The 11,328-nt window shown below is 37.3% G+C and overlaps 1 protein-coding gene across 4 annotated transcripts in view; it reads right to left on the minus strand.

The window, feature by feature from the left end:
• The window catches only part of LOC6591733 (unconventional myosin-VIIa), a 51,137-nt gene that overhangs the window by 19,592 nt on the left and 20,217 nt on the right, over positions 1-11,328 (minus strand). For 3 of the 4 annotated variants that reach the window (XM_026990896.1, XM_026990893.1, XM_002016775.2), the window contains exons 7-12: positions 10,966-11,208; positions 9,479-9,844; positions 7,337-7,473; positions 5,774-6,293; positions 3,918-4,030; positions 1,826-2,075 (exon numbers count right to left, since the gene is read on the minus strand). In XM_026990896.1, coding sequence (XP_026846697.1) covers positions 1,826-2,075; positions 3,918-4,030; positions 5,774-6,293; positions 7,337-7,473; positions 9,479-9,844; positions 10,966-11,208 — 1,629 coding nt within the window. Of the gene's footprint in view, positions 1-1,825; positions 2,076-3,917; positions 4,031-5,773; positions 6,294-7,336; positions 7,474-9,478; positions 9,845-10,965; positions 11,209-11,328 lie in introns of those variants that run through there. The other variant, XM_026990904.1, reaches the window with a different exon arrangement.

The raw sequence follows: 11,328 nt of genomic DNA on the forward strand, positions 1-11,328 counted from the left end.
CAACGCATTTTTCAACAATGCGTCCGATGTTTTCGTCACCGGCCGAAACCAGCAGCACAATTAATAGCTAATCTTGCCCTACCTAGAGTCAATCCTCCAACTCGTGCATTCATCGCCACCGGAGTGGACTATACAGGTCGTTCGAAATTCAAGCATTCAGATTTCGTGGGCACACAAGCTACAAGGCGTATATCGCAGTTTTTTACCTGTTTGGCTGCAAAGGCAATTCATCTTGACGCGGTCACGGGCTTAACCACCGAACACTTTCCCTTGGCTCTACATCGTTTCATCGTGCGTCGGGGCTACTATCAACACATGTATAGCGACTGCGACACAAACTTCATTGGTGCCGACTAGGCTCTTCAAACCTGGCAAATAAGAGAAACGAGAGCTACCCACAACTGCAATATCTGCTTTAGCGGCCCCACACGTCCAATGGCATTGTAATCCACCTCATAGTCCTAATTTCGGAGGCTTTTGGGAGGCAAATGTAAAGTCTGTCAAAACACATCTCTATCGACCCTTTTCAGGATATAAAATGACCTACGAACAACTTTGTAGTGTGCTAACACATATTGAAGCCTGTTTAAATTCCAGGCCATTATGTCTACTAAGCGCTAACCGCCGGATGTACCGACAAGAGATGTTCTAGTCACAGTCCAATTTTTGTAAGGAAAGAAACTGATACGGCAATTTTTGAATCGTTGCAGTTCGGATCACATCAGAAAGTAGCGACATCTACATCAATCTACAAGTCAGCGATCTAGTTATTGTCAAGGATGACCTACTGTCATCCAACGAGTGAAAGCTGGAAAGGATAATAGAAGTTCACCCTGGAGCGGAAAGTTTAGTCAGAGTCAGAGTCAGAGTCGCCACCGTTAAAACAGCATCAGGCGTATATAAACGATCTGTCTCTCAACTATGTCGCAACTACCGTTGCCACAGTCCTCAGAATAATCCTACCACCGTTGTTAGCGTTGTTGTTTCGATCATACATTTACCATAACGAACACTTTATTTATTCACAAATAATTTGGTTGTTCATAGATAAACAGCACCATAAAATGGTCATTTTAAACATTTCGGCTTTTAGCTGCAAAATATAGTCTTTTACACGCACAACAGCCAGTTTTGGGTTACGCATCCCAATTTTCGCTAATAATCCATTATAGCTAGTGGTCGCCATTAGCACTATCCAGACTGTACCACATTGTCATCTGCATATGTAGTTATATATATATTCTCGCAAACGGCAACTCCCGCCTTTCTTTCTTTCCTTCGCTTTGGCACTCGCTCTCTCGATCTGTCGCGTTCTAGTCAAAACCTCGTTTGCCATTTGCACGGACAATTTGAATTTAATCTTGATGTAGCACTCACTTCTCGCACTTCGCTTTATTGATTTTCAATCAAACACAGTCTTGAACTGATCCCGCCTCTTCAACTTACTCGTCGCTAAATCTCACTATCGGTATCGCATCAGCATACTTTTCGCGATCGTTTTGCCGCTATATTTATTATATACTATCCGCCACAATAAACCATGTTAAACTAAACAACCATCGACATATTATTAAGTATATCGCAAACTACGGTGATGAAAAAACTCAGTAGCTCAACCACTGCTTTATATGTAACCGATGTATATGAATACCGATGGTCTGATAAACAAATGGACAAGTGACAGCTGTGACCAAAATGTAAATTAGTGTTGCCCAATTATTTTTTATCAAAGTTTGAGGTTGTGACCAAAAAAACCAAATATTTGTAATATATTAATATTAATATTGACAGTAACATACAAAGAGGAATAAATATGTTTACTTACTTCGTCGTCAAGATCTTGAACTAAGTGATTCATTTTGTTATTTATTTCCTCGATAAGTGGGTTAGGGGGCGTATTCTCTGTAACTTCACTTAAAAAGGCAAATATATTGTCTAAGTCAACGGTGTCTTGCAAGTTTGAAAGTTCTGTTGAAAGCTTTTCGGAGGCATTATTGTCGACCAATATCTTAGTCACGGATAAATGTACATTTTCAGACATATTGGCCAATTTATTTATTTCGTTTTGTACCATCCTGAAAAATATGAAAAGAAATTTGAAAGATTGTATATTTTTGCGTATATGTATGACAAAGCTCTCAGTTTATATATATATTAGGCTTGCGCCTATTTGTATGGGCGAAAAAAATGTGTCGGAATCAAAAGTCTCAGGGTCGAAAAATGTTCCATGTTATAAAACAATAAAATAAAAAGTTTCAGCCCGATTCGACAACGTTAGAGGATCCGACTTGAGGTCAAAGTTAAAAAATACGATACTTGGCCAATGGTAGCCTATGGCAGCTATACTATGTATCGCTCTGATTGGATTGCATTTTTTTTTCGTGATTTAGCATATTAAAATATAACCCAGCTCTGTGGTCTGTTTTGGCTGTGAAATGTCTACCATATATATATGGTTGGAAGTGATTAATCGCCCAATGAATTGCTGATAGCTCTTCTGTGGTTGGCTTATTACTTTCACCTTTAGTGAAACTACGGGATACATATGCTACAGGTAATTGAAGGCCATTATAGTTTCGAGTTAAGACGGCTCCACATGCCTCTTTTCTAGAATCTGTGATTATGCAAAATTCTTTGCTAAAATCGGGGTATTGTAGTAAAGTTGGATTCATCAATGATGTTTTAAGGGGTTCAAAGGCTGTCCATTCGAACTTTACATCTTTCTTCCAGCGCTATCTGCGTCCGTAGGGATTGGGTATTTCCTAATAACATCATATTTGGTGTGACTGATAAGTGTCGACAAATAATGATCTGGCAATCGCCGATCTTTTTGCCCAATTTTTCCAAACCGCCTTTTCTGAGGAAAGCTACTCTGTTCAGCCATATGGTTTACCGAGGTCGAGCGGCATTTTCAGTCCCTTGCTAAATGAAAGCGAACTGCTTCATAATCTTCGGCTAGTTAAGCCAGTTTTTTCACCGGGTCCGGTTTTAAGTACTACGCCGAGGTTCCGCCGTTGCTTAAACTATTCACCCTGACCATTGATTCTTTATGTTTCCCCCCGATCTGGAATCCTTTATAATACCTCTCCATAAAAAATGTAGCAAGTCTGACGCAAAAAAAAAAAAAAAAAAAAAAACCAAAATATTGCAGAGATATCCGCTATTCCCAAAATGTTTGAGATGAGTCACTTATATCTCCAACGTAATTTTTTAGGCGGCGAAAAACCACCACAAATTGGTAATCTCTAACCTCTTTCATCATTAAAGGCTTTCAAGGTAACTTATAGACGGATTTTATTTACACCGATTTTAATAAAGCATTCGACTCTTTAAACCATTTCATCCTGAGATGGATTTCTAGCTACCTTTGTTCCAAGTTCGCAAAGTGTCCTCTTCAAAAACTCCCTCTCTTAACCAGTCAAGGGAATACCTCAGGGCTGCCATTTAGCCCCGTTACTTTTCACCCTCTTTATAAATGACTTGCCTTCGGTATTAACATACTCTCGAGTACTTACATGTATGTATGCGGATGATGTTAAACTCTGCTTCTAGTATAATCTTAATAATTTTCAGTCATGGTTTTGTGTAAATTTGTTACACTTTAATGACTCGAAAAGCAACGTTATGACACTTCATCGTTCTAGCCCTTTGTTGGCTTCCTATACCCTATGCGGTGGTTCTCTCGCGAGAATTACACTGATAGATAATCTTGGTGGAATATTAGACGCCAAGCTAAAGTTTTCTGAACACATGTGTTTTGAATGCATACTAATATTGCCAAATATTGCTCGTGTGGCGCCCCCGCCACACTCTCCTCGAGCCGATATGAGTAAAATTTCGGACGACGACTACCCAAATTTTTGTTATATAATAGAGAGATATAAGTAGTGTTATAAAATGCAAGAATTTTTAAATACCTCTCACAGTCTTCAATAGCATCTGAGTGAACTTCAGAAACTTTGTCAAATATTTGATCACGCCTTTTCATTTCCTCATCTACTCGTCGCAATTCCCTTAACGCAGCTGCTACCTGTGAATTAAACATTTATCAAACAGTGAGTTAAACTCTTATAGAGAATGATGCTTTATAATTTAGTTTTGAAAAAACGGCACCAGAGAATATTTTGGCTGTGTAATTCTGCAGGGCTCTAGTATAAACACCTGGTCAATCTGGACAGCGGATCGAGCCCATCGAGTTTGCAACGAAGATCGATGTTCTTCAAACGGAAGGACAATCTCTGTGTACAAGACATAGTATTAATCAAGGAGGACCGTTTGCATTTAAATGTATTGCCCCTTAATGAAAGCACACTGGGATATAGGCTATGGTATGCGCCCTATAACAAAACATTCTCCATGGAATGCATATGGAAATTTACTGAACCAAAAGACCAAAACAATGATAAGTTGCGCTCTTATCTTTACAGTCAAACTTGTGATTTCGACAACAATTCTCGAAAATATTTTATTCAAGGGTTGGGCATGTTAACTAAACTGCTTCAATGCTTCATCATTTTTAAATTTTCCGCAGATATGCGTTATCTCCCTTTTTTTGTGCACAAGCTACCAACTGCAAGTTACAGACTGAAGCGTTTAGTGCTTTTCTTATGAATTATGATGGTGCAGCCATAATAAAGATTTTCAATGCTTTAAAGATTTCTCAATAAGTGCATTAAAATAGATAACATAAGATAGAATGAGGGGGAACGTTGTGAGTTGCTGCGGAGAACGCAACTCTACATTTATATGGTACTACATTTAGTCAGTATGGCTCTCCTCCGCAGACGCCGCTAATATTAAACAACACGACAAAGAGAGACAGAAAGTCAGTCTGAGCGTGACGTCGTGAGCTGCGTAGCCACTGCAAATTGATTTGTTCCTTTTGGGCGAAGTTCTGAGACATACGTTTTATAGTGAGATCTAACAGGAGTGCGTTAATAGTCTCTGAGATTTGTGGATACCCCCAGATTTTCGTCCTGGGCGGAAGATGTGTGGCGAAATTTTGAAACAAACTTGTCAAGGTCCGATATCTCAGGAGTGTGGATCACAAATTTGGTGGCTCTAGCTTTTATAGTCTGTGAGATCTAGGCGCTAATGTTTTGCGCTAAGCAAAGCCGGCTATGCTACGTGTGTGTTAGAAAGAGAAAAAATGAAATTGCTTTCTGATTCTGGCTATAATAATGATACGATCCAATTCATATTCTGCAGTCTAGAAGATATGGGCATTCTCCACGATTCTGCGTTTTTGGTTTTCTCGTATCTGTAAAATTGTGGATGCCACAGATTTTCGTCCTTTGTACGGGTGGAAGTGGGCGGGACAAAGTTTTGAAATATTCTTGTAGCAGTGACATATCACAGAAGTCTGGATCCAAAACACGTTGCTCTTGCTCTTACAGTCTTTGAGCACTAGGCGCTAATAGGGACGGACAGACAGACAGGGCTCAATCGACTCGGCTATTGATGCTGATCAAGAATATATATACTTTATGGGGTCGGAAACGATTCCTTCTGGACGTTACACACATCCACTTTTACCACAAATCTAATATACCCCTATACTCATTTTGAGTATCGGGTATAAAAAGAGAATTAATGAGTGCCGCAGCACAATGTAAGACGTTATTTCACTTCTTTTTTATACTTATGATTTGACTGTGATATTCGCAGAATAACAAACATGTTCTAAAGCCGGAACATATTACTTCTGTGAGCAGTACAATTTAAATAAAATAGAATACTTCGTTTAAAATGGTTTAGGCCACCTCTCTCTTACCTCTCTGGCAAAAACTCCTCGTAATCGACTTTGTATTACAATTGCACTTCGTCGCATTCTTATAAATCGAATTCTTAATTTCCATCCTCTATACGCGTGTTGTATTTTCAGAGCAGCCATTTTAATAATTAAAAATGATTTAAAACAGTAAAACCGTTTCCAGTGTTTTTGTATTATGATTGCATTATTAAAAATTAAGTTTTTTCGTTTTTCTTCCAAAGGCTCATATGCAATAGACCGAAGAAAAACCTTTGATTTTCCGATTTGCCATTCCGAGCTGGGAACATTAAGATTTTCTAATATATGAGCAACATAATTACGGGTGCAGGAATAGGATTTATTTTGCATTAGGCATTTATACTTCAAAATAAAGTCTGTAATGCTTAAATGTACCGGAAATCCTTCTCTTCTTATACGAATAATATCCAAAATTCCAAGATATTTTAGTTGATCAAGAACTAAAGCGTGATTGTAGTTATTTTCCAGCTTCAGTGAATTGGGTTTTATGCAACGAACATACCTGTAAAGAGCCGAGAAAGTAATTTAAATTAAAACATGCTGGAACGCCATAGTAAAGTTATCTTCAAAGGTGTAACCAGGGGAAGGAAGCTGTCCCATTCTTATTAGTAAAAATCAAATTTTCATTTAATTTTCACATATTTAAAGAAATAGTTTTTGCCTAATTGATTTTATATAATTTTCCGAATCAATCAAGCCGAAAAAAAAATCCGAAATCGAAATAGCAAAATGAAAAAATAGATGAGTAATTGATGCACTAGCATAAATTTTACAACATTACCAACCTCAAATTCGGCTCGGATATAATACTTCAGGCAACAACACTTGTTTGAACACGGCGCGTTTTCCGCATTAATGTTTATTCACGGATGGTGGTGTGTTAGTTTTTAGCAAACGAATTAAATTTTGTATATGCGTTAGCCGTCCGATGGATGGAAGGATGGATACGTTTGAGCGTTAGGCAATAACTATTTATTACAAATCTTAGTGCTTGGGCACTGCGCATAAGAGAGACTCTACAATGATTGGGAGAGTAATTATACAAAGTGAGCGTAGGCTATCTATTTTACGATGGTCATCCGAGTTTTGTTTCGTGAAAAGAGTTTGACCAAACAACACTTTTCATTTTCGTGGAAATAGCTGACGCAGTCTGATTCGGTTATCGGAACGTTGGCGGGAAATACATTTTTGCTCATAAGAGCACAAATGTGAGCGTAACAGCACAGACTGTGTTCGTAACATGCGCGTAACAGAACAGCGGGATACGGACAAAAAATTAATTTTTTTACCATTTGCAATTTAATTTGCAATATGCATGCTGTTACTCACAGCTCGTAAGACATGTTAAATACACAGGTCTTACATCTAAGATTTCTTGATCTTCTTAAATCTCACATTTTCTGCCTTCATTTTGATTAAAATGAATCATATCGATAACAAAAATTTGTAAAAACTAGAGCACTTAAAAACGAACGCGAAACAACGTTTGCACTCGTTCGTACTAAATAACATCATAGTACACTTCGGTAAGGTACAAGAACTTACCATGGTTTTGTACTCTGAAGAACATCTATTAGAGACTGCAGCTGATGCCGAAAGTTATCACTAACTGTACATTTCGTTTTTGTTGAGCCCCGTGGATAAGTCGAATAGTTTTGTATTACGTTAAGGAATTGTGGGTCCTAAAAAGAAATGTAGGACATTTTAATTATTTAAATGCGGTTCACTAATAATAATATTTTGTATATTTGTTTTACGACTTTAAAACCATTGGTATGGCCCTATCCTATGAACATTGGAAATGCACTGACGCTCAGGTACATGTGTGTATAACATTGGTTGACACCAAACTAATGTTTTGTTCTGCCTGCTTGAATATGTTCGTGCCGATCACTGCTTTCAAGCATGTTTTATAGGCATTATATCAACTGTTTATTGTAATGAACACAATTAATCGACAAATATATCATTTTTTAATGTTAATCAGTTTATATATTGGGTTGGGACTCCTCTCCTTACCACTGTTTTAATGAAAAGAAACGACTGAGGCTTATATTCTATTCCCACTGGCGACCATCCATTTCGGAGATGGTCAGAAAGGTTTTGTCATTCCGAAAACTTCTCAGTTATTCCACCATCCATCTGGGATGTTCCTAAGCCGCCCGATTCCATGCGGTAATTAGCCAATGGTTTTTATATGGTCGAGTAGGCCACCTGAACGTGTCCGTTGCTTTCGTAAGCCTCCCTTCTTACTCTAGTAGACTGCTATTAGTAAACCTCCCATCCTTAGTTAACCGTAGAAAAATGCTTGGTGTGATTTTTATGCACAACTTGATCAGGGGTGACATAGACAGCCCTGATCTCTTGAGCCGCATAAACTTCACGATTCCTATTAGACTTCCTAGAAATTTAATACCGTTGTTCCTTCCACTTTGTAGATCGAATTATTCCTTGCATGAACCGTTTAGAGTCTTATGCTCGGATTATTATTAATTCCCTCTACCATATTATATCCACCACTAATTCTCTTCCTCTTATTAAATTACTAATCCTTACACACCGTTCTAGTAACTAGTAATTGTAGAGGCATTTGAATTTTGATTGCATGCTTAGTTTCTTAGTAAGTTTAGTGCTAATTTTCCTCGAATATTAGTCTAATAGCTATCTTTTCTGCGTGCTCGCGTAACAGCCTTCTGCTGGTTTCAGACGGGGCACTTGACGGTGCGGTAACTGCATCGCCTCTTGAAAGATGCAGTCATTGCATGTCAACGTCCAAAGAAATATAAGCTCAACTTTAAACGAGATCCTAAACAATTTTTTAAGTTTATTAACTCTAAACGTAATTCTTCACAATATCCCTCTTATTTACACCTAAATGGTACTTATGCTGATAACAAGACAAATCCAACATAAGGCCCGAGGGCCTTATGACACAAAATTTAACGCCCACGGGCGTTAAGACACTCTGTGTTATCTGTTTACTTGCATCTGTACGAAAAATTTTGTTCCTTTAGCTCCAATGGTCTCTGAGATCTAGGCGCTTATCTGTGTCTGTATCTGTATCTGCTTCTATGTTATCTGTTTTCTCGTAAAAGGAAAATTGTGGAGTCTGTAAAGAATATATTATTGTCGGTATTGATGCTGATCAAGAATATAGTTATGTATATACTTTATTGAGTCGGAAATACTTCCTTCTGGCCATTACATACATATACACGAATCTAATATACTTCGCTTTGAATGAGTGGACTGTATAATTTGCAATATGTTTTATTTATCTATCAATTAAGGGGGTTGATTTGCGGTCGGTTGGTTGTGAGTCTAAATTTCTACTAACTTCCACTCCACAAATGAAGTCGAGCAAAAGGGAATTGAAAGATCATGCGATGCGACGGTCCACATCGATGTATGCGTGTGCAGCTGCGGGCTTTGGCTATACGTGTGAGAACGTTACAGCTATGTTTTGGACACAAGCAATAACAACACAGCTATCAGCGTAAAAATAGTTACTTAAGGGGGATAATACAATCATGAGCATAAGAATAGGGCAGTTTTAATATAAATGAACATTGAACTAAACTAAGTGGCTAATTTCTTAACAATACCCCTATAATACCGTACCAGATATACAATTTGAACAACTTATATGGATAAAAAGTGGAAGTGGAATATAATGAAAGAGCTTACCTGATATTTAGAAAGATCCTTTACAAATAAATCTTCGCTACGGCTCATATAATCAAATAAAACATCTTGCTGAACATCTCGATTTTTATCAACGAATCCATCAACAGCATAAATAACGCTACCAGCGTAGTGTCTAATGCCAAATTCAGTTTCCCAATGACGACGATCCGAACCTTTTATATAAGTTGGATGAAACTCAAACTCCGCATGCATATTATTTAAATATGCAGAGTCTGATCCTTTGGGCATATGACATTGCTCCGTAAGTAACTTAAATACACATCTGGGAGGTTTTTCAATAAGTTCCAGGCACTGCGAATTATCTGTGAACTCTACATGTGTATATATTATATCCTCTTGCTTATACTGAAAAAAGAAGACACAAAACGTATAACAGACGTGAGCTTATGATTTATGTAATATAAAATACTGGTGGGTCCTGTCACGTTTCGCTGTGGCGCACATTGTGGTTACACGGATAAGAAATGAGGATAACTTAATTGATTGTTTCCTCGATAGAATATAAGCTATACGATATTTATACTAGAGCCTTGAAGGAATCTACAGTATTATTTAAATTAGAGGCAAGTTATATAAAATGTGAGTGCAAGTGTGATCCCTTGTTCGCTAATATTAGCTTATTCGGGTGTTTTCATGTATGAATGTTTTGACAGTCACCCAAAGCTGATATCTCATCAACTCGTCTAATGATGGTGATCAAGAATAGATATACTTTGTGGAGTAAAAAACACTTACTTGCGTCTTCCTGTTATATACATTTACACCAATTAACTATCTATCCAACAGTCTGTACAAAAACTGTACGCACATATTTGCAGACCGAATTAAAATTTTCAAATTAGACTAATATGCAATAGAGGTTAATCAAAACAAAGAAACATGTCGCCCAAAAGCATTCTGTCGGTGGTCCCGCGGAGTTGCCTTTAACAGCACCTTCTGACTCCGCTCTAGCAGTTATTTTTCGCAAGTAAAGCCCGGCCGGCGGCCGTTGCCAATGCCGTTGACAACGTTGATGCCGATGCTGATTCAGATGCTGGTGTTGGTACTGTTTTATTCTATAAATTCCATACATGGATACATAACCTATTTACTAGAGCCAATAACTCTTACCGACCACGACAGTAAAAAAGGAAGCTTAAATTATGGCGGCACCTGATGGTCGCCGAAAATGTGCCCGTTAATTTGTGGCTTGGATTCGACTAGTTATCGATATACATAAATACTATATAAATCGTCCGACGACACATTCCAATACTCAATATTACCACTAACCATACTGTATGGTTAGTGATATAACGGTGGAAATAGTTTTTTGTATGTAATTTAGTTATCTTTTTTTTCAATTCGTTCAACACTGTATTCTAAAATGGACATTTCAAAACTTGTTTGTTTGCTTCATTGTATGAAAATAATTTAATAAACCAATTAAAAACATAATAATAATAATACAATATTTTAATACTCACAATTGATTGTTCTAAGGCAAATACATAATGATTGAAGAATTTATGCAATTTTTCATTTGTATAGTTAATGCAAAGTTGCTCAAATGAGTTGTGAACAAAATTTTCAAATCCAAATATGTCGAGAACACCTAGAAACTGAGCTCCATCTTTTCCAGGATTTGTGCAGCTATTTATTTTAATAACAAGCCATGTGAAGGTTCTGGAGTACAATGCTTTGGCCATCGCATGCCGATTTTCTATAGCCTAAAACGAGACATACAAAATTTAAGAAAACATATAATATGTTAATTCTGATCTTAATTATTACTTAAAAAATAGCTTTTGATCAAATTTGGATGGCCTTGTTGAAATTTTAAAAAGATT

The sequence above is a fragment of the Drosophila persimilis genome, unplaced genomic scaffold, assembly GCF_003286085.1.
Source record: "Drosophila persimilis strain 14011-0111.01,24,50 unplaced genomic scaffold, DperRS2 tig00000000-arrow-pilon, whole genome shotgun sequence".
Classification (NCBI taxonomy): domain Eukaryota; kingdom Metazoa; phylum Arthropoda; class Insecta; order Diptera; family Drosophilidae; genus Drosophila; species Drosophila persimilis.